Here is a 24,302-nt window from a genome sequence, read left to right on the forward strand (position 1 = left end):
CCTGTTGTGGTGGTTAGCAAACAGCGTTGCATTACCGCGTACGCATTGGAGTGTGGATCGCCTGTGACTGACTCTATTCGTCGTCTAATTGTATGCAGCAATCCGTGACGTCAGTACCATGATGGTTCGGGATGAATACATGTGCCGTTACACCCCTAATATTTACATTTAATCATTTAGCAGACACTTTTATCCAAAGTGACTTACAAATGAGGAGAGCAATAGAAGCAATCAAACCCACAATAGGGCAACAATATGCAAGTCTTGTGAGAAGTCCCAGTTAGTCCAGCACAGTACATGTTGCAAGGTTGTTTTTTTGTGTGTTTTTTTTATATAAATCGATATAATAGTAAGTGTTCGTATTAATGAGTCCGTATACACAATATAGCACAACTTCCGTACCTTACTGCTTAAAAATAGTTTTAATGTGTTTTCATTCATTCCTTTTAATTTTGCAGCTGTGAAGGAAGCTGCGGTCCAGCGAAGACACAACCTATACAGAGACAGCATGGTACTGACCAACAGTGACCTCAACCTGCACCTGCTGGGAGAGAACACCATTGACTGGGCTGGCCAATTCGAAGGAGTAAAAGGGGAGAGGCAAGGAGGCGAAATGGCCAACAGGAAACGCAAACAAATAGTCTCCATGATCCAACTGGATGGCATGCCTTTTCTTTATGAGTCCTGCCAGGAAGTTCCTGGAGTGGACGGCATCCCAGAGGAGAACGAAGGGCAGGTGGGACAAGATCTTGCAACAGAAAAGACTTTGAGCCAAGTGGAGCACGTGCCCATCGAGAAAGGACCAGCTTCTCCAGACAGCATCAATCAGATCCGAGACCTCATAAACCCTGTGCTGGAATTTGTCAACCCTGGTGAAAAAGATGACTCTCAGTTGACCAACGGGATGTTTCCTTTGGAAGAGGGTGATGAGGTGAAGCACATCACCTCAGTAATGGAGACCGTGCCAAGAGAGTCGCCAGAAAAAGTTGACACAAAATTAGATACAACGAGCAGTGAACAGACTTTGGAAGAGCAGCAGCGTGTGTCCGCCATCGAGAGCGCCATTCATCAGATCGAGATCGCCATCCAGGAAGACCCCAGCGATCACCTGAGCGAAGGCGCCGTTGACTCTGATGGGGAATTCGCTCAAACCTCTACCAACTCTAGCCCTCATCGCCATGATGACAGTGGGTTTCAGTCTCCAGCCAATGAGAATGTAGAAGAAGTAGAGCCGCAGCCAATCACAGATGACGAGGTGGTGGACACGGAGATGGTGATGTTAACTCTGGTGGAGGGAGTGAAAACTTGCATTGATTTAGATGTCAAAGATTCAGAAAAGAACCCGGAAATTGAAACCACAGCTGATAGAGGCTTGCTTTGAGTGAGATTTACACAAAAACATTTTTTTATAAACTGAAAGTGTTTGCTTGTTTTCCATCAGCAACACTTATGGTTGATATTTCAGCCTAGTTGGCGTTCATTTTATTTAGTTTTATTTTAAATTAGTTCTTTTTTCTAATCTTGCTTTCTTAATTTAGACATTTTGGGGATGTTTATCTACGAGATATGTGTGTATATATAGTGAATATTCTCATATACACAGATTTATGACCTAGTGTGCCTTATTTTTTTTTTATTTAATGTTTTATGTAACTCATGACTCCCACACAAATTATTATGTGGCAGAGGTTTAAAAAAAAAACTGACCGTCATTATCTCGAACAGTTCAATTTCCTGTTTCTGTGCTCCCTTAGACTGTGGTTTGGTCGCAGTGACGTAAACCAGCATACGCTCACCTCTTGACATCAGTGCAACTAATGCAAATGTAGACTTCACCCGACTGTACTCATAATGTACAGCTGAGTGATATGTTGAAAACTACAGTAATATTTTATAGGGGCCATCTGAAGTTTTTTTTGTTTTGTTTTTTGTTTTTTTTAACTGTGGAATATATTCAAACACTAATAAATGTAATAATGCAGCATAATTAAGCACTTATGCAATAACTATGCAAACGAATTCAAATAAATTAAAGCTTGCTTTTTAATGCTTCTAGTGATTACTTTGTGGTTTAGAACCAATTCAAAGGTTTATTAACATTGAGGCATGCCTCTATAGTGTGCTCAGACATGCTGTGACCCAGATTCATAGTCCAGCACATCCTCCACCTGTTTACGCATGTTATGGAGGACGGAAACACCATTACTGAGTTGCAGATAGAGCTCCGAGCTCCGTGTCAATGGATTGAAGTCATTGCAAAGGATTAATTTCAAAGGATTGAAGTAGGTTTAGAATAAAACACTCAGTTCACATCTTAGGTTTAGTTAGTTTCCACAAATCTACTGAACTATGATATAACATTTTACAGTCATTTACAACCTTGAAATATCTTCTGGAAGTAGTTGAACTCTCCGGTGCAGTTGTTGAAATGCATGTATGTGAGGAATTCTGTAATGGGATGTCATACGGGACGGCTGGGCAAAGGTCTACTCTGACTGTGGGATTTTCTTGTTTTTACTGGAATCACAAAATGGTTAATCATTCTTTACTTGGTATATTTATGTTGTAATGTTTTCTGTGCATTTATCTAAACAAAGCAACGTTTTAGCACCACACAAATATTTCACGAGTTATCTTCTGCTATTTATTTTAAAAGTGTGAAATTGTGATGTTTTCTACGCCTTCCATTCCTTGGATAAAGAAGTGAATAAATAAATCACTATTATTTTGAAATGCGGTAATTGTTGTGAGCATTGATTTATCATATAATGTACATTACCATTCAAAAGTTTGGTCAGTTCTTTTTAGTGTGTGTGAAAATTAATACTTTTAGCAAGGATGCATGAAATGGTTGAAACGTGACACTTTTACATTATTACAAAAGCCTATTTCAAATAAATAGTGTATATAAATATATACACCAACTTATACAAGTCTTTTTTTATACTACAATAATTTCATTTTGAACTAATTAAAATGCTCCACGCTCTATTATGAAAATATTTTATGTAATACATAACATAATCTAAAAAATAAATTGTTATTTTTAGGGCTGTGCAATGATTAATCGCATCCAACATAAAAGTTTGTTTACATACGTGTGTATACTTCATAATTATTTTGTATATATAAATACACATGCATGTGTATATATATTTAAGAGAATTTTGTTAATATCACATATATAATATAAATTATGTTTATATATATATATATATATATATATATATATATAAACATTTATATTATATATGTGGAAAAATGATTTATCCTATTTTCCTTATTTCTATAGACAGAATTTAGACAAGGTGTAGACTTGTCAAACACTTTAATACATTGTTCAGTAAAACACAAATTTCTTTTAAAAATAATAAAAAATTAACGGCTGGAGGAACTATTAATAGTGTGTTGAAATCATTGCGGTGAGGATTGTAGATTGTAGGTCTCCCATTTCTGCTCTCAGTCTGTCAATCAGTTTCAGTGTCCTGTATTGCTGGTGAACATTAACTAAGGCCACATGATTTGCATTTCTCTTTTCAACCAATGGTTTTGTTCCCCATTCAGCAATAATTTCCAGCATGACACAAGAACGCCTGATCTTGGCTCATGCAGGAAGTTTATTTTACACATCACAAGGTTTAAAACTAGTGTGATTTCCCAAAATAACAGAAAACCAACAGCTACATTGAAGCAAATCTCACAGAGCAGAATTTAAACTTTCATTTGTGTAACAGAAAATTTGCTTATTAATTACATCAGTAATTGTGGAAAGTTTAAAACCGGTCAGAGGCACATCACCGTTCTCAAACGGGTCACATGTGAAATCCCATGCGTTCAACACCGTTCTTAACGCAAGATAAAATGTTTCCAATGAGGTTTAAAATCAAACCTCTAAACACTGAAGTAAAATAAGATTTCATGCATCTAAATTCCAACCTTCAAAATTATGAATCATCCTTGTTCAATCTACACATCTCAACACCTCCTGCACGTCTTCTCATTGATCGTGAGCACACAAACCTGGCATCATAAAATCTAACAGGTTTCCCGTTGCTCTTGATTGAATTAAGATGAACATTTTATGTTTTCATCTCTTCTCAAATGTGATTCAGAAGAGGAAAAGCCAGAAAGTAGCCCAAGACGGATCCCATGATGACACCCAGGAAGATCCACGTGTTGTAGGACATGACGCAGAGCATTAGCATGTAGCCTAGCGTCACCTGCAAGATGTGTATGGCGGTCTGGAGGCAGTGCAGAAGCCAGCTGAAAGAGACAAACAGCAGATATTCAATAAGTTACAGTGCTAAAAGTATAACCCATCGACAGATTTCGGTAGATCATAACAGTTTCCCAGTTGTGTATTGTGAGTTTGCTGCGAGCATCACCTCTTCTTCGCGGTGGTGTCCGCAGTGGTGATGGTCTCGGTGGGAGATAATGAGATCTCAGAGGGGCTGCTGGACAGAGCAGAGCTTCCCCCTCCACACTTCATGACGGGGGCGAAACACGACTGTTCAGGAGGGAATGACACTGGAGCGGGTGGATGCGTAACAGGAGAGAGCTGTTTTCCGACATTGATCTTCCACACTTTCAGAAACTCGTACATCACCGTGAGCAGTAGAACTACGAAGACCGATAGCACCATCCCTGTAGAGAGAGAGAAGTAGTGAATGTTCAACACTGAAAATAAGCAGAAATGTTTCATATTAGAATGATTTCTGAAGGAACATGTGACACTGAAGACTGGAAAATTCATCTTTGCCATCACATTGTTATACTATTTCACAATACTGCCGTACCAGCCCTGATATATAATATCATGATTACAAGTTATCTGTTTGCCTCCTTCCTATGAAGTGAAACTGATACAGAACAAACCAAATCAGGAACATGTTGTTTATGGGATTCTCACAGCATGACTGAACACACACGCGATTACAGAACATTTACTGTACACTCTACACTACACACTCTTGTCTATGAAGATGGAGCATTTCTACAACAAAAGAGCCTGATGTCAAAATTGTAAACTGAGAACTGAATTGAGCTGGACGATGACATCACGGTTTTCTCCAGAGCTGCTGTATAGATAAATTAACTAAATTAATAACTAATGATTTTTACAACCGCAGGGAATCAACACTGAACTTACTTAAGCTGGACAATGACACTATTTTCTTCTAGATCTGCTGTACAGCCGAAACAAACTTTATTTGTTTGTATTCTGCCTTTTAAAACTTCTACTTAACTAAAACTATTTCAAACTTAAAACCTTCAAACTTCAATTATAAAACTACTTCAAACTTAAAAATGTCGGACTTAAAGCTATTAAGTCTACTTCAAACTCTCTGGTCCGGCTTTCTCAACCCAACTTAAAGTTTGTCTCATCAAACTTTTTTTAAAGTTTTTTTATTATCACTGTAAAGCTGCTTTGAACCAATCTGTATTGTAAAAAGCGCTATATAAATAAAGGTGAAAACTTGACTTGACTTAAACTGAATGATCCACCAGTAAAAAGTGCATCTTTAAAATACAATTAAATGTTTATCCCCTGGTTTCACAGACAAGGCTTAAGCTAGTCCCAGACTAAAGTGCATGTTTAAGCTGTTTTAAATTAAAGCAACTTGCACTGATATATCTTAAAATGTCAGTGCCATTGTTTTGTCTCCAGATGCACACCAGCAATGTTGTGCTGTTGTATTGTGATTTGGTTATAGGCATGAGGCCAAGTGCTGTAGGGAAATCACACACATCCATGCTGATTTGTTTTGAGATTTAAATATAGTGTCATAATATAAAACCAATGTAAAAAAAGTCCTACAATTACTAAAAATAAAAATAAATCAAAGCTTGATAGAAAAAAATATACAAAAAAGCCACATAAAATTACTAAAACTTAAATGAAAATAGAAAAATAAAAGCAAATTCAAAATATTACTAAATTCTATAATTGTAAATAATTAACACTAAAATAACACTGAAGTAAAGAGTGTAGATAACGTGTAATGCGTAGAAACATGTACAAGAAAGCAAGTTAAACAACATTTCAATCCAACTGGTAGAAGAAAATCAAGATGCATTGGTGGGATATAAACTGTCATTCTGTAAATGTATGCATTTTGTTTGTATGATCATGTTGGGTCATGTTTGTAAATCCCCTGTACCTGCAGGCCCACGCACGTCCCAGAAATCAAACAACAGCGTGACGTTGCTGGATCCTTCAAAGTGCATCTGTAAAAGGCAGAAGACAAAGACATAATAAGCAAGGCTTGTAATTAGTGGCATGTTTCCATTGAGGGCTGACTTTCAACCCATCCCGTGGGAAGAGAAGAGTCTATAAACAGCAGTTAATAACGCTTCCATTACCTTGTCAAAACAGGTGATATAATCCTGCAAGTCTATGATGTTCAATCCTAGACGTCTTGTTTACTACTAAAATCATCCACATCACAAGAATTCAATGCCATCAAGCTTAAAGGGTTAGTCAAAATTCTGTCATTAATTACTCGCCTTCATGTTGTGCCAAACCCGTAAGACTTTTGTTCATCTTCGGAACACAAATGAAGATTTTCGATTAAATCTGAGAGCTTTCTGTCCCTCCACTGACAGTCCACTCAACTACCATTGTGACGCTTCAAAAAGTTCATATAGATCATAAAACGAGTCCATATGAATTGAGGGGTTTAGTCCAAATTTTCTGAAGAGACTGTATCGCTTTACATGATGAACAGATTTCATTTAAGCTTTTATTCAAATACAAACATTGATCAGCGAACATAAACAGAAGCTCAACCGAACCTGCTTGACGCACGAGAGAACAAACCTCATTGGTTCTTGCAGAAGCTCAAAAGTGATGCGTAACAGGAGAACAAACCTCATTGGTTCTTGCAGAAGCTCAAAAGTGATGCGTAACAGGAGAATGAACCTCATTGGTTCTTGCAGAAGCTCAAAAGTGATGCGTAACAGGAGAAAGAACCTCATTGGTTCTGGTGGAAGCTCAAACGTGCTGCGTAACAGAACAAACCTCATTGGTTCTTGCAGAAGCTCAAAAGTGATGCGTAACAGGAGAGAATGCACCTCATTGGTTCTTGCAGAAGCTCAAAAGTGATGCGTAACAGGAGAATGAACCTCATTGGTTCTTGCAGAAGCTCAAAAGTGATGCGTAACAGGAGAACAAACCTCATTGGTTCTTGCAGAAGCTCAAAAGTGATGCGTAACAGGAGAATGAACCTCATTGGTTCTTGCAGAAGCTCAAAAGTGATGCGTAACAGGAGAATGAACCTCATTGGTTCTTGCAGAAGCTCAAACGTGCTGCGTAACAGGAGAATGAACCTCGTTGGTTCTCGCACGTCAAGCGAACATTTTTGAGCTTCCGTTTACCACAACTGACGTGTGCGTTGATGAATGTTAATATGTGAATAGAAGCCTAAATTAAATATGTTCATCATATAAAGTGAGTCTCTTCAGAAAATTTGGACTAAACCACTCAAATTCATATGGATTCGTTTTAAGATCTCTTTATGAACCCTTTTCGAAGCATCAAAGTGGTATTTGCATGGACTGTCAGTGGAGGGACAGAAAGCTCTCAGATTTCATTAAAAAAAAAAACTTTTTTTCATTTGTGTTTTCCGAAGATGAACGAAAGTCTTTGGAACAACATGAGGGTGAGTAATTAATGACAGAATTTTCCTTTTTGGGTGAACTATCCCTTTAAATTACCCTAGTGACTCAACTTCTGTCAGTTTCAAGACACAATATCTTAGAACTAGATAGGAATCAGAATGGAATGATATCAGAATTTGTGGGCTTGGCTTTTCTCATAACTACTGCAGGTGTTAAGAAACGTAATAAAAGTGTAGGAGAGGAAGCCTGGCCCTTTACACTCGTGACAGTCACATTACGGTTAACAGCACCTTGATGACTGACACATTAAGACAAAAAAAAATAATAAGTGTGCTGCAAGAAGTACATATCAAACAGAAGTAGACAAGGAGGTCCCTGTTACCCTCTAGAGATCAACAACATTCCTCATCCTGCTATAATCATGAGTAAATCTGCTGTCCTGTCCTCAGAAGCAAAATTTGAGAATTCCATCCAATCCATTCCAAGCACTGGAGAATTCCACCGAGTACTCAAGACATTGTGTCCTGTACAGCATATCTTCTGTTCTCTTGATTGTTTTGCATTGGCCAAACGGAGACAAGTGGCTTTTGATACATTTGTGCCTTATCAAGAAATTCCCAGTGTTATCTCGGAGCAGCTGTGAAAGCTCTTGCATGAATACATCTTTTATTTGCTTTGTAAAATGCTGTGGCTTGGTGAACTTCAGAAAAAAAACTAAAACAGACCCAGTTACCTTTACATTTAAATAAATATGCAATTTGTGTGAATGAGGCTGTCAGTCCCTAACAGTAGGGATAAATGTAATATCCATATTTTTAAGGAACTATCATTTTATGTAACAATTAATATTAAACACCTCTTGGTATATTAAAATGAAATAATCATGTCCATAGAGTAAACTGCAATAATGTTTTACCAACTAACACGGTTTTGGTTAACAGATGCATTAAATTATATGTAAATGACAGCATAAAATACAAAAACAACGACATTTAAAACGATATTAACTAAACAACTTTAATTAAAAAGTCAAAACATTATTTTGAAGTGCAATGCTATAGCTGACTATAATTTACATGCGTATTTAATTCAATGAACTTATATTACCGGACACAACGCGTCCAACTTACATTCATGATGAACTCGCGTGCAGTCCTCTAAAAATGAGTTCAGGGTAATTTGAATTTTAGACAGATGAAACGTCCCTTACGACAAAGATACGACTTTACCACTTGCACATCAACAGCCAAATTCGTCACATTTTTATCTGCCTTCATAGCCCAAGCCCAGCAGCTGAGAAGTAGCCTACTGAACCCAAACAAGAAGAGTACCATTGCATCACGAGGCTTTATTTATATGTGCCGCATAGGATTCTGGGAGTTAAAGTCCTCTCATCCGCCTGCTCTGCGATGCGGAAATGACCAAATAACTCGATTAAAACTACATATCACTCTAAATTACTTTTTAAAATGCACTTTAACATGTGCGAGGCCACATAAAACACGGGGTTTTCAAATACAACGATTGTGTTTTTAAAGACAATTGTGGAAAGAATAAATATCCGCTTTTACTGTGTCCGTCGGCTCTTGGTGATGAAATCATCAGCTCGCGCCCCGAGGCTTGTCATCAGTCGGCTAATTCAAACTCAGCGAAATGAGGGGCTAAATCTAGATGGGATGGAGATTATTAGGAGTTGGACGCAGTCAATTCGACAGGATATATGTCCAGAAATATCAAGAGGGACGAAAGAGATCAAAAGTAGTGCTGGGGAATACATTTGTGGGGAAGTTTGCTAGTTAGCCGTCGTTAGCTCGACAGGTAACGTTAGACAATCTGTTTTAAGTCAGTGTTATAATCAAATAGATTGTCAGACGCTTTTATCCAAAGTACTTATTAACTTAATTCAACATTTTCTGTCGAGTATTAAATTCGGTCAACAAGGCAGGTATGTTAAATCAATTAATGTCAACGAACTGCATAGGACAAGATAAAAAGTGATTAAAGATTGACAGGCCTCTAGAGTCAGGCAGTTGTTACTGTACTTGAAGGGTTAGATACATTTCAAAGCTGCTTAAAAAGCATATCGTCAAGAAAATACCTCTTAAAATGGGGGTAAACTGGACCAGAAGAGAAACACACAATTGTGGTGGGTTTGTTATTACTCTGTTAGCTGTGATCTTCTCCTGCCTTGTGATTGGAGTCACTGGTCAAGATGGACAGGCCATGACAGCAGAGGAAAAGTCTAAAATCAGGTGAGTTTAACTGCATGTTTAAACATGGTTATTTTGATGATTGATGGGAGGTCATATGATAATGATGTTAATTGGTATGTTGTGTGTACTATTGGGTATGTGTACATTTAAGATTGTATATTTAATATTTAACTGATTCCAACCCATTAGGCAAATATTGTTATTGCTGTATACTCATTGTGAATGCCTAAGGGTGATTGATTACATGCTGTAATGCGGTATGTAATGGTAAACATTACCTGCTGTATACTTAAATTCCATGTCATTTTGGTTTTGTCTGACACTAATAATGTTAGTACACCAATTACTTGTTCTTGCTCTTGTAAAATATGACCTCATTGTTTTAGTGGTTGTGTTGTGCTCTGTCTGAACTGGAGAGGATTGCCACAAAGAGGTTGACAAAAACGATTACACTTAAAGGAGAAGTTCACTTTTAAAATGAAAATTCTGTCATCATATAATCACCCTCATGTTGTTTCAAACCTGTATGAATTTCTTTCTTCTGCTGAACAGAAAGGAAGATATTTAGAAGAATATCAGTAACCAGACAGTTTTTGGGTCCCACTGACTTCCATAGTAGGAAAAAAAATATACTATGGAAGTCAATGGGACCCAAAAACTGTCTGGTTACTGACATTCTTCTAAATATCTTCCTTTCTGTTCAGCAGAAGAAAGAAATTCATACAGGTTTGAAACAACATGAGGGTGATTATATGATGACAGAATTTTCATTTTAAAAGTGAACTTCTCCTTTAAGGGATTGTTCACCTAAAAATGAAAATTCTGTCATCGTTTACTCATCTTCAGTTGAGGACCTTAACCAGTTATGACTTCCATAGTATGGGAAAATAAAATACTATGGAAGTTAATGGGGCCCGTACTGTTATCCACATTCTTCATTCTTTTGTGTACAACAGAAGAAATAAATTCATATAGGTTGAAACAACTTGAGGGTAATTTAAAAAAAAATTGGGTGAACTATCCCTTTAACCTCCTGTAATGTCTGGGGTCAAATTGACCCCCCAAAGCAACTTTGATATCTCTGAAAAATATGCTAATTGTATTTATTAGAAAAATTCATAAACATTCATAAACAATGACTGTTCACATTTTTACCCTATCGGTGATGTCTGGTTGCAGTTGTCATGCAAATTCTTGTTTTCAACCACTGAAGTGTGGACTGTCTCTAACCAAGATGTCATACCTTTTCCCAGAGATAGGGTGTGGACAGTCAGTAGAGGACATTTGATGTGTTTATTATGACATTAGATCTTTGGGCCCACCATATACTTGTATATTTGATATAGTTTTGGGTCTATAGGATTTTGTCTCTTGCTCTCCAAGGCTGCAATTTTTTGTTAAAAATAGAGTAAAAACAGCAATATTGTAAAATATTATTACAATTTACAAAAACTGTTTTCAAGTTGAAAATGTTTTAAAATGTAATTTATTCCTGTGATGCAAAGCTGAATTTTCAGCATTACTCCAGTCTTCAGTGTCAAATGATCCTTCAGAAATCATTCTAATATGTTGATTTGCTGCTTGAGAATATTTATTCTTATTATTCTTATTATTAATGTTGAAAACAGTGGCTGCTTAATATTTTTGTGGATACTTTTTTTCAGAATTCTTTGAATAGAAGGTTGAAATGAACAGCACATTTGTAATAGAGATCTTTTGTAATGTTATAAATGTATTTTCTGTCACTTTTGATCAGTTTAATGCAATCTTTCTGAGTAAAGTAAATTACTGACCCCAAACTATTAAGCTATATGCACATACATCAATACACACACATCACATAAAGGAGTGAGATATATTTAATATATATATATATGTATATATGTATATTTAATGTGGATATGGAAGGCATAGCCTACCTGAAAAGGTGAATTTTGGTGACTTCTGCAACTGTTAACATAACAGTTGAACTGAGGTTCTATATTTTTTGTTTCAGTGTGATATGAAAGAGGACCTGCTGCTTACTCAAAAAAAAATTTGTTTGTTTGTTTAGGGACCAAATTCTAGAGATGTTTGATCACGCCTATAACAGTTACATGGTGAGTAAATACCCAGATCCCACTGTCAATAATTCAGAATTAGTTCTGAAGTAGTTTCTTTCTGAACATTTTTTTTATTGTACCTAAATAATGGCATTAGAATTAATTGTTGTACCATCTTAATTGTAATATACCTCTATTCCATTTGTTTGTTATGAAAATTAATGCATCTGTTATTGTTTAAGACAATGTATAATTCTTTTTTCTATTCTCTTTCAGGACTATGCCTACCCAGCAGACGAGTTGATGCCCCTCAGCTGTAGAGGGAGGGTAAGAGGGCTGGAACCCAATCGAGGGGATATTGATGACTCTCTGGGAAAGTGAGTCAAGCTCATGATGATTCTGTCAAAGTGACAAATTTACCTATTAAAATGACCTAAAATTTAACTATCGCAGATTGTGTGCACACAAACATTAATAGCGCTGTAAGTGTATTGTCAGTACTGTTCTTTGATTTATCAATAAAATAGCTTAGAAACTGAAAAGTTCTATCATAAATTTGTTAAAAACAAAAACCCACAGCTTCACTATTAGTAGAGAGACGCTGCCAGGTAGAATTAATTCTCACGCAATCGCTCTCTCATTAATGCATTCATATAACTGTGCTACTTTTTCTGTATCTGATTTAGAACGAGAAGAAATCTGTGAGAAATATAACTCTATAAAATAAGCTGTTATGTAGGTGTAATAGCCTTGTGGGCAGCGCTGTGTCATATGCCATAGCTGTGCACAAGGCAACCCGTGTTCGAGTTTCAGCTTAAGGTTCAGGCTTATCTGTTCATTTATGACGTCAACATCGACTCGACTTTAATTACATAAAAGTTGTTGAACCCTTAATGTGCACGGATAAATCATTTATGATAAATACTGAAATATTCAACAAAAAGTTGTCCATTTTGATTTAATGGTGACTTTAATAACAACATTTCTTTCTCTCTTTACAGGTTCTCTCTAACATTAATAGATAGTTTAGATACCCTTGTGGTGAGTTAAATCTTATCTGATTTGATGGACTTAAATGAATTAATGAAACAAAATTAATTGAATGAAAAACACTAATGCTGTTTATTAATGGCTGCTTTTAAACTGTTGTTTCGTGTGTTTTGCGCAGTTGTTAAACAAACTGGATGAGTTTGAGGAGGCTGTGAGGAAGACATTGAGAGATGTCAGACTGGACAATGACATTGTTGTCTCTGTCTTTGAAACCAATATCCGTGTGCTGGGGTATGGATCATGATGGTTCTCTAGCTTTGGATACGTTTATCTTGTATATATTTTCAAGTTAATCAGAAATGTATACATAATATAATGTTTTCAGACTAGATTCTCATACTCTCATATAAACTTCCCATCTTGAAGTGAATTATTGACACATCCTCTCCCTGTTCTTCCAGTGGCTTGTTGGGTGCACATGTGATGGCAGATGTTCTAAAGCAGCGTGGAGAGAGGATGCAGTGGTACAGAGATGAACTGCTACACATGGCCAAAGAACTGGGTTACCGCCTCCTGCCTGCCTTCAACACCACCAGTGGCCTTCCTTATCCTCGGGTAACTCCACCACTGTTGACTGATGGTTGAACAATTTAAACTCTCTTTTGGCAGCAGAGTGACTTAAAGGTGTAAAACTTGGCTGTCTATCGACCTTAGTCCTGGTAGTGCCATATTTAATTTTTGACAGGAATGAAAACAAAGCTGTGAGGGTTCCCGTGTGCTCAATGGATTACACTGTTGTTTAACCACAGTCCGATTGTTCAACTGAAGAAAAGTCTTTCAGAAAGACAAAAAAATATTATTATTAACTCCATAAAACAGTTATTAAATTTGTGAAAATGTCATGATATAGGACCTTTATACAGTGAATGCCATTGTAAAGACTGTGTGTCTAACCCTCACAGCCTTGTTTTCATCTGCATTAAATTCAATATGGCGTCTAACCTGACTAAGGTCTATTCTGTAGAAAAGCAAAAATATTTTTGAAATCGGTGCTACATGACTAGAGAAAAAGGGCTGTGGCGTTCCCTTTTGTCAAAAACTTCAATACCCATAATGCACCTTTGATTTTGGCACCGCCCCTTTGTCGATTTAACTGTCCATTGCAAAAATGCAGTTGTATGATCTGTAGTTTTAACCAAAGCCCTGAAGCTGTCAAAAGTCACATGTTCATTTACGTATACTACTGACATTGTAACAGTATAAAGCTCAAAGCTGGTTAAAAATTAGAAAACCTATCCTTTAATTTGGGCCAAATGCATTGCTTGCATATTGCAAAATATATAAACAAACTAATAGCAATGTAATATTTTTATGCTTTTTTAAAATGACAAATCTACATCTAGACAGAAGTATTTTGGGGGAATATATGTTTGATCACTATGCAAAAAAAAAAAAATATATATATATATATATATATATATTTGTTTTAATTTTGGGGTGAAATGTGACGGATCCAATTACACTATTCACTTCTTTGCCTTTTTAAATTCCTGAAAACAGTTTGTTGATATTGATATGCAAAAGCTACATGAGAATGATTCCATTTTGTTTTATAGCCTGACCTGAAATGTAATGTTTTTGCTGCATTTAAATTTTCTTCTTTAGGTAAACTTGCGCTATGGAGTCGCCAACCCCCTTTCTCGTACAGGCACTGAGTCGGACACTTGCACTGCGTGCGCAGGGACCATGATTTTGGAGTTTGCAGCTCTCAGCCGATTGTCCGGGGACACAATATTTGAGGTAAACATTCTGCATGTATTTTTATATATTTTATTTTTACCAATAACCGATCAAGACCAGATAGTGAGAAGTGTGTGCTAAAAAGTTGTTCAACCTGCATCTATGAAGGAACACGCTAGGAAAGCTATGGACGTCCTCTGGGAAAAGAGGCAAAGAGGAAGTGACCTTGTCGGCACTGTGATCAACATCCACAATGGAGACTGGGTTCGCAGGGGTAAGGTCCCTTCTTTTGTTGTCACTTCATTTACACAATAAAAACACCCCACACAGACACTTTAACACATCTTATCCTACTGTGACTCTTAAAGAGACGATATTCACATTTGTACCTTCTCTGCTTCTCATGACAGATAGCGGTGTTGGCGCTGGAATCGACTCTTATTATGAATACTTGATGAAAGCTTATATTCTTCTCGGGGACAAGGTGTACCTTAAGAGATTCAACACAGTAAGGGCTCTTTATTCTCCTGAAGTAAACCTCTATTAGTCAAACAGAGCTTGTTTTATTACATCTATTATCTACACATGTGATTTTGTCTTTGTCTATTGTGACAGCACTACAGTGCCATTATGAAGTACATCAGCCAGCCTCCTCTGCTGCTCAATGTGCACATGCACAACCCCACCGTAAATGTGCGCAGCTGGATGGATTCCTTGCTTGCTTTCTTCCCTGGACTACAGGTTCAGTTTTTCATCCTCTTTATTTCATGTTGCCTGAGGAAATAGAGATTTTTGAAATTACAGGATTGGTCCAATCCAATAGACTTCATAGTTTGGACCCTCCCTCCAACTAAAACCAAAATTAATGTTTACAGAGTAAAAACTTTGACTTTCCTGGCTTTAAGTTTTTTTTAGGAATTACAAAATTGAAATTTTAATGCAAGAATGACAGTCACCTATTTTGGCTCTTCTGTGACATAATCAAATATACAAACACTCATTGATCAAATGTTGTCAAATGTCCTCTAAACAACTTTTTCCTCAGTGGAAAACAAGATGTGTAGCTAGGAAGCTAAATGTTGTTTTGCTTACTTGTTTTTCCTTCTTTTAATTAAGTCACCAAGATGATGTGAAGCTAAATAATGTTAGGTCACAACCGATGTTGTTACTGTTAACTAAAACTATTAAAATATGATTTAAAAGTTAATTGAAATAAAGCTGAAAAAAATCATCTAAATATTAGATGGAAAAACTTAAGAAATAAAATAAAAATTAACATGTTGCCTTTAAGAAGAAGTACTAAAATAAAAATAAATTAAAGCTAAACGGGAAAAAATGTAAAAAGCATTTAAATGACAAAAATACATTAAAAAAATGACTAAAACATAAAACAAAATTTAAATGAATATTTAAAATTTAAAAATAAAAGCTAATTAAAATATAAATAATACCAAAATAACACTGGTCACAACATTTTAGAGAGAGGTTCTCATTTACCAAGAGATTGAATGGCAAATGATTCTTAAAATGACACGATTGTCAAATGTGACCCTGGACCACAACACCAGTCTAATGGGTAATTTTTTTTTTTTATATATATATATCACATGAAAGCTGAATAAACAAGCTTTCCATTGATGTATGGTTTGTTAGGATACGACAATATTTGGTCGCGATACAACTATTTGAAAATCTGGAATCTGAGGGTGCAAAAAAATCGAAACATTGAGAAAATTGCCTTTAAAGTTGTCTATTTCTGTTGGTGATTTTGCTGCATCCACTCACAAAAATACATTTTTGATATACTTAAGGTAGGAAATTTACAAAATATCTTCATGGATCATGATGTTTACTTAATGTCCTAATGATTTTTGGCATAAAAGAAAAATCGATAATTTTGACCCATACAATGTATTGTTGTCTATTGCCACAAATATACCCGTGCGACTTATGACTGGTTTTCTGATCCAGGGTCACAAATGTAAAAATATTTTTATGAAATAAGGTTTCATTGTCGTTAATGAATATTTTGGCTCAGTAAATGTTCTCTGTATAAAACCATTGGCTTACAATCTGTCATGTGGACTTCAAAGGGAAAAGCACAAATAGTACATTTAAAAATTACAATTTTTATCACATTTACCAAAATACCTTTCAGGTTCTGAGAGGAGACTTGAAACCTGCCATAGAGACACATGAGATGCTTTACCAAGTGACTAAACAGCACAATTTTCTTCCTGAGGTAATTAATGAACGACTGCATTTACACAAGTCACGTAAACCTGAAAAATCCTCAATCTACAGAGATCACAGCCTAATTTATTGTATTTTAATACTAATCCTCCATATGTTTTTGCCTACCAATGATCTGTTGTCTAACAGGCCTTTACCACTGAGTTCAGAGTTCACTGGGGGCAGCACCCGTTGAGACCGGAGTTTGCTGAGAGCACATATTTCCTTTACAAAGTAAGTATGCCACCTGATACAGTTGAACACAGCAGTTGAATAAGAATGCTTACTAGCAACCAACAGTGACGAGATGTATTCACTGTCAATGTGAACGGAGCTAAAGGGTCACAGTTGACTTGCACTGTCTTGTCAAACTAGTTTTTTGTCTGTCTTCAGTGTTATTAAATAACATTTTCCATCTCATTTCTAGGCCACAGGTGATCCGTACTACTTAAAAGTGGGCCAGTCTATAGTGGAGAAGCTGAATGCTCACGCTCGGGTCCCCTGTGGCTTCGCTGCCGTACAGGATGTGAGGACAGGGACGCACGAGGACAGGTGGGAGCCCTATTAGTCGTCTTTATCTGGATTCATTTTAAAGGGTAAATTAGTAGTTATACTTATACAGTGTTAGTAAAATTATTTGTTTGTTTATTTCAAGGATGGATTCCTTCTTCCTGGCTGAGATGTTTAAGTATCTCTACCTGCTCTTCTCAGAAAAGAGTCAGTTGCCTATAGACATTGATGACTATATTTTCACTACTGAGGCTCATTTGCTTCCAGTATCTCTATCAACGACCCAGCCCTCCTGCCATACCAACAACACGGTAAGAGCTCAACTTTTTTTCACGAACTTCACTGCAAATTGATGTTCAGTCTAGAACATAATTTGGAGGTCAGTCATAGGAACAAGAGTTCTTATGGATCCAAAAAATCCCTTAAGGACTTATCCCTTAGGGTCTATTTACTCCTGGTTACTTAATGTGTTTTCTCTGATCGAATGGCTATCCAATTGTGAATGGGCCAGGGGCCAGATTTACCAATAGCTTGCGCCAGTACTACTGTCAGGATTTACTAAAGACATGCAGTGAAAAGTTAGCGCTGAAAAGGTGTGGACACAGTTATTTTTGCTGCTGACATTATTGCAAATGCATTTGTAGGAGTTTCCCTTTCAGACGCAAAATTTATGGGAGGAGAGTTAATTTGTCCTGTTTAGTAAATCTGGCCCCAGGTGTAAATGCCCTCCGAAAACTCTTTCAAGAGGGGTTTAAATCTGATTGCTCAAACCACTTCAGGAGGTGGTCTGAGACGCATTCCAAACAAAACTGGACAATTGTAAATGCATCCAATTGTTGAAACCATACATTTTTACTCATTTTTATTCATTATATTAAATTAATAATCCAGCATACTATAATAATTAATAATACAGCTCACTCTCCCAACAAAGGTCTATGAAACTTCCCCCTAAACTAACATCCCAAATGAAGCTAACACACTGGCTGAACCCAGTGTCCTGTTACAGGACACATTTAGACTAAACTGAGGGTTTGCTCAAGGCTGTTGATCTGCTGAATTTCAAACAATGCTATAGCTTCTGGCTTTCCTGTATTCTGCTTCACCTCTCTTTCCCTTGGTAAACTGTTTGCATGTATGTATGTATGTGTATGTTAGAGTAGTTTAAAGAGTTAGTTCACACAAAAATGACAATTCTGTCAATAATTACTCAACCTCATGTTGTTCCAACCCTGTAAGGCTTTCGTTCTTCTTTGGAACACAAATTAAGATATTTTTGATTAAATCTGAGAGCTGTCTCACTCCTCCATAGGCTTCTAAGTTATTGAAACTTGCCGGCCCAGAAAGTTAGTAAAGACAATGTTTAAAATAGTCCAAGTGACTACAGTGGCTCAACCTTAAGTTTATCAAGCAACGAGAATACTTTTTGTGTGCAAAAACAAACAAAAATAACTACTTTATTCAACTATTCCTTTTTCTTCTGTATGGGCCTCTGAGTGAGTGTGTAACAGCGCAGCGCCTCTGGGTTGTACGTCAGAACGTAGACTCACTATTGGCCGACGCTGGTCACGTGTGTGATGCTGGCCAATAGTGAGCCTACGTTCTGACGTACAACCCAGAAGTACTGCGCTGTTACACTACGTGAACTCACTGAGGGTGAGCAATTACTGACAGAATTTAAATTTTTGGGTGAACTAACCCTTTAAATGTTTAGTCCAGTTAATAAAGTCTTGTTCATGTCACACGTAAAGTTGTCCGTGTCTCAAGCTCATATACTGGAGTCCCTAATCATAGATTTTGACTACAGGCTCTGAATAGTACTGGACAGTAAGAAAGACATTTCCCATGCTCTGGAAATGTACATTTCTTAGAATTAATAAACAATTAACACTGAGTGTTCACGGCACAAATAGGTTAATTGATTGTAATATTAATTTTACTACACTAAGTTAATTCTATTAACTGATCCAAATATTCATAATCAATTATAACAAGTTATTGATTATTAATATTTCTTAGAGCTAATTTGCTACATTCACTAAGTGTGTTTCCATCGTAGTTTGTAACTCAATGCTTTTTTTATTCCACATTTTAAGATTTTTGTGTGTTTTTTTTTATGTGATACCCAAAAGTCATATAAACATGTCGATAGTAACATAGCTAAAGTCACAACATCATCGTGTATCTTTCAGGAACCTCAAGCTCACGAAGACGATTTGTTTTCATACTCTTGCCCCAGTGCTCAAACCCTGTTCCCTAACAACCCCACCTTCGCCAAAACTATCAGGGACAGCTATAAATACCTCACTGGTGTGGGAAGAGCCCAGCAGGCATCACCTGTCAGGTGAGTCATATGCTACAGGTTGATCGTAGAGCAGCATGTACAAGAAAAAGGGCCTAACTCCTCTCTTTTTCTTCATCACAGGGGGATTGAACTGCCTCTTCATGACACTGGCCTGGAGCCAGTCGAGTTTCTGAAAAGCATGGGCATCTCTCTAACGCCTCTCACTGAGCTGATCTCCGCAAGCCAAGGCTCAGCATCTCAGGTGAATCTGCAAGGATTATTCATTTCAGTAGACCAACCAGTTATTTTAGTATGTGTGTGTATATATTAATACTAAGCGAAGGAGGCGGGAACCAGGAAAATTAAAGGTAACTTTAAATGACCAAATAATCAAACAACAAAACAAGAGTAAAGCGGCAGCCCCTCATGGACGACTGTCACTTATACTAAAACAAAACACCAACATAAAGTCCAGGCCTGGTCCTCTCTTGTCCTTTACGGTCGTACCTCCTGCTTTTATCCTTCCGGAACTCCTTTCCCACGGCTCTCGGCCCTGCCCTGCTTGCCACAATATACTATTGTAGTATTTATTAATGTTTTATCTTAGCCTAGAAATCTAGACGCACCCTAGCGGCAGCAAAATGTATAGATTGGTATATAGGCCAATCACGTCGTGTATAGAGTAGGCGGGGCGGGCTTAACATAATGACAACAGAGTTGCGCGGGTTCCCTGCTACTTGAAAACAAAGAATGGCTGCTGCTGGCGAACCGTCTTTCGAATAGGCTTTGGCCGCAACTCTGGAGGACTCGGAGTTAAGTTTTTCTTTGAGAAAAGCGCAAAGAACGGCACTTAAGTCATTCTTAAAAAAGGAAGATGTGTTTGTAGTTTTGCCGGCCAGATATGGCAAAAGTTGAATCTATCAACTAGCCCCGCTGTTGGGAAAACGCTCTGGTTGGTTGAAGCGCTGTCCTGTTGCGTGCTGAGGGAATTCGAAAGACATCCGTTTATCCCGCCCCTCGGATTGAGCCGTGTCTGTGGCGAGTTGCCAGACCTAACATCTTGATGTAGGTCTGGCTTGCCAGGCTAGTTTTATCTAATATCATCTCAAATTTATATTTTATTTTACTTCAGCATTATCTCAATTAAATAAAATGATTTTTAATAATTGAATAAGGTAGTCGTTAATTTGATTAACAATAACAACACTGGGACCAACTGTGTGGGACCAACTTCTGTATGTCAGTTCATGAATTCATTTATCTGTCTTTTTTCCATAGGACTCTCATAAGGGTGTGTTCAAGTTCAAGCTGGTTGCTGAGGTGAGCCAAACCCCTGAGCATGAGGAAGTGGTGCCACTGATTGTGCAGCTCATTTCCCCTCCATTTTTGGGTCGAACAGTCCTTACGGCAGGTCCTGCAAAGTTTGGAATGGATCTTACCAAACAAGAGCATGGGGTGAGCAACTGTATGGAAATTTCTCGACTTCACTGCAGGTACGTCATCCATTTAACACATTTAATTATTGTTTCCTCTGACTTTCTCAAAGGTGAAAGGTAGTATTGTGAAGAGTGTTCCTTACACGGCGTGTGGTAACATTGAGAATGCAGTAGAGCTGCAGGGACGCATAGCGCTGGCTTTGAGAGGAGACTGCATGTTTGCTGCTAAAGCTCGCCGCCTGCAGGAAGCAGGAGCCGTCGGAGTCATCTTCATTGGTGAGGTCTAGTGTAATATTACCTGCCGCTCATGATTTCTCTGCTCTTTCTTAGAATCTGGACTCTTAGGTTTTGAATGTTCTCTCAGATCACAGAGAGGGTAGTAGCAGTGCTGAGACGCCACTGTTCCAGATGGTTGGAGATGGAGAATCTACAGATGACATCACAGTTCCCCTGGTGTTCCTCTTCAGCAAAGAGGGAGCTACACTCACTGCTGCTCTGCAAGAACATCACAATGTGGACATTCTCCTGCTCCCCAAAGAGAAACAACTGGGAAAAGGTATTTGATCAGACTAAAACTGCTGAATATGGATTACACATACTCTTATTTTGTTGACTCCCTGTCACAGCAAATAAACTGAGTGATACATTTGCTAGTTTGATTTTATTTATTTGCATTTAGATTTGCATTTAAAAACAGAAATATTGCGAAATATTATTAAATGTGAAGAACTGGTTTTTATTTTAATATAATTCTTGGCAAAGCTGTATTTTCAACAGCCATTACTCCAGTCTTCAGTGTCACATGATCCTTCAAAAATCATACTAATATGCTGTTTTGCTGCTCAGTTATTCTTGGTGCTCATCCTCTCAATTATTAATAATGTTTCTTAGTATATAAATAACTTTTGTACTTTATAAATGTCTTTAATTTCATCAATCTTTTCAATTTAGTGTATCCTTGCTGAATAAAGTATTAATTTAAATGATTAAATGTAAATTAATGATTAAATTATTTAAATTGAAAAATGTAAAAAAAGCAAAAAACAAACGCAAGTACCCCAAACATTTGAGTTTTAGTGTTATCAAATGTATATCAAATAGCTATACATTTATATTAATCCATCATTATTCACAAACCCATTTGCTAAAATGACATGAGTATTTGTCTTGTATATCTTGTACAATTTATGAAGTATTTATTTTATATTTCTTGTAATTAGTTTATGTGGACTCCAATTTCAAGTTTGTTTGATTTTGTTTTTTTTATTTCCTTGTAGAAAAAACTGATAAGTTAAATATTAAGTTCCGTCTTGCTAAGGAAGGCGAGCTTGTTGAGGGTGAGACAGAAAGCACTACCTTCCAGCTGGTGCTGGAGCAAAGCGAGACGGACACTGATGCTGCGTCGTTGACTGGGGACAACCAGAAGACTTGCACCTTTCCACAGAAAGACCCTGACAACAGCCCCTGACAATGGGATCATCCGTGACCACAGTCCCCTTTGCAGAACGCAGGGCTGTTGCTCCCTTTCACTGACCTCAGATCAGAAAATGCTGGCTGTGCTATGGTGAATGTTTCTGCTACGCCTGGACTGTACCATATGATCTCCTCGCGGGGGGGGATCAGAAGTCTTATCTTGTGAAGTTGGAACTATATTTATCTGCACAGAGCGAGATGGTGCGAAGCTTCTGTCTCTCTGATATGGTGGTATATGCAATTGATTCTTCTCAATTGTCTACATTTGAAAAGCAATCAGTTTTGGAATTAAAGCGGTGTACTAGATGTTCTCTCTCACACAAATTTATGTGGATCAGACCTTATTTGAATGTTTTTCTTTGTCTTTTTCTTTCACAGCAGATCAGGTTCACAGTCCTGTGCATTATTTTTTATTTTTTTTATTCATCCTCAAAATTGAAGTGGCTTGAAGTCTTCAGGACATCCTTAACACAGGGCTTCTATGACCAACCCCCCCAAAAAACAGTGTTGTAGTCAACATATAAGATGTTTATATGAGGGAGAATGAACCAGTATAACATAGTTTCAATACAGAAACATCAGGGAAATCAGTGACTTTAACATGTTTGCGTGTGTGTGTGAAAGGCATGTATAGTGCCTTTGTCATTACATCACAGATTGTATGCATTTCATCATATGCCAATACTGAATCTGTGTGTTTGTATGTGTGTGTGCATATTTGAAGCTGACACATTCGTCCTGCTTACATGCAGTGACTGGTCAAGGAAGATTTTTGAGAGAGCTGGCCTTTCCTCTACTGCAATACATGCGCCGTAACGCATCTGTCGTAAAGGCCCAAGACATAGACCGATTTTATAGTGATCGAAGAGAAATGGGTATAGTCTCTTAACAGGGTGATAATTACAATTAGTCCCATATGACAACCCCCACTGTCCCATGTGCAGCTTCACCATCCCATTGGAGGTGTTGCTTATACCAGATTAATTGCTTTCTACACATCACTTTGTCTTAGAATTTTTGTAATGTATCATAATGATTAGAATACCTTTTGCATTGAATATTCATTGCAATGCAAGTTTGTCTCACACAGCCATAACGTAGCTCAGACTCTATAGTCAATTAAAATAAGAGTATTAAACTTTAAGAGTTCAGTGCAATCTTTCACTTTATAGCATGTGGAGAACGGTTATATCAGCCAAAAAACGTTCCATTTCAAGTCTTAATTACAATGAACACCTTGTATTATGTTGCTGATGGCTGTTCTCAAAAGGATGTCGACCTGGCTGTGTACCTCTTGTTTAATTTCACAAAGGGCTTATGACAGATTTACTTCATTGTGTGGGCATAATACAGATCAGATGGGATTATATTTATTTCTGAAGATATTTTCTATACAATACTTGAGATTAAGATGTTTGTTATCGAGGGCCAAAGTGATAAATAAATTCTGTTGCAGTGACAGAACGAGATTTTTATAGTGTCTTTTTATTAGCTGTTTTGTATTGACTGATAAAATGTTAGCACTTGCCATTAAAATCAAGTTATGACCCTACTGTGTGTGTCTCGTTTTCTGTAATGTCATTTTTAATAATATTATTATTACTATTGTTATTAATTCTTTCCTCAGGGTTTTACCTAGTGTTTTCGAATATATTTATTTATTTATTTTTCCAGTGAGGTGCACATTCTACTATGGCATCATTCAGAACTCATTTGCAGAGAGTGGTTGCAGTTTATCTGAAGATTCTCCTATATCTTTTTG

At 37.1% G+C, this 24,302-nt stretch overlaps 3 protein-coding genes across 3 annotated transcripts in view; 2 read left to right on the forward strand and 1 right to left on the reverse strand.

Moving 5' to 3' along the window:
- niban2a (niban apoptosis regulator 2a) overlaps window positions 1-2,733 on the forward strand; it is a 34,766-nt gene extending 32,033 nt beyond the window's left edge. Inside the window, exon 14 of the mRNA XM_084136868.1 lies at window positions 459-2,733. Within this exon, the coding sequence (XP_083992994.1) occupies window positions 459-1,381 (923 nt within the window). The 3' untranslated portion in view covers window positions 1,382-2,733. The remainder of the gene's footprint in view (window positions 1-458) is intronic.
- Window positions 2,734-3,311: 578 nt separating this feature from the next.
- slc31a2 (solute carrier family 31 member 2) lies at window positions 3,312-8,995 on the reverse strand. Its single transcript, XM_084137704.1, has 4 exons — window positions 8,751-8,995; window positions 6,162-6,228; window positions 4,386-4,644; window positions 3,312-4,263 (listed from the first exon to the last, which is right to left on the reverse strand). Exons 1-4 carry the CDS (start codon window positions 8,754-8,756, stop codon window positions 4,098-4,100), a joined length of 498 nt encoding a protein of 165 aa, XP_083993830.1. The 5' UTR covers window positions 8,757-8,995; the 3' UTR covers window positions 3,312-4,097.
- Window positions 8,996-9,196: 201 nt separating this feature from the next.
- On the forward strand, window positions 9,197-24,092 carry LOC311097825 (ER degradation-enhancing alpha-mannosidase-like protein 3). The gene is made up of 20 exons (XM_084137705.1): window positions 9,197-9,872; window positions 11,887-11,932; window positions 12,152-12,252; window positions 12,877-12,916; window positions 13,044-13,156; window positions 13,327-13,480; window positions 14,531-14,665; window positions 14,774-14,879; window positions 15,016-15,113; window positions 15,221-15,346; window positions 16,764-16,847; window positions 16,988-17,071; window positions 17,265-17,389; window positions 17,493-17,658; window positions 19,540-19,691; window positions 19,773-19,893; window positions 20,910-21,086; window positions 21,178-21,343; window positions 21,432-21,623; window positions 22,345-24,092. Exons 1-20 carry the CDS (start codon window positions 9,727-9,729, stop codon window positions 22,533-22,535), a joined length of 2,523 nt encoding a protein of 840 aa, XP_083993831.1. The 5' UTR covers window positions 9,197-9,726; the 3' UTR covers window positions 22,536-24,092.
- Window positions 24,093-24,302: the final 210 nt, after the last annotated feature.

Source organism: Abramis brama (assembly GCF_963993115.1).
Source record: "Abramis brama genome assembly, chromosome: 15".
Classification (NCBI taxonomy): Eukaryota; Metazoa; Chordata; class Actinopteri; order Cypriniformes; family Leuciscidae; genus Abramis; species Abramis brama.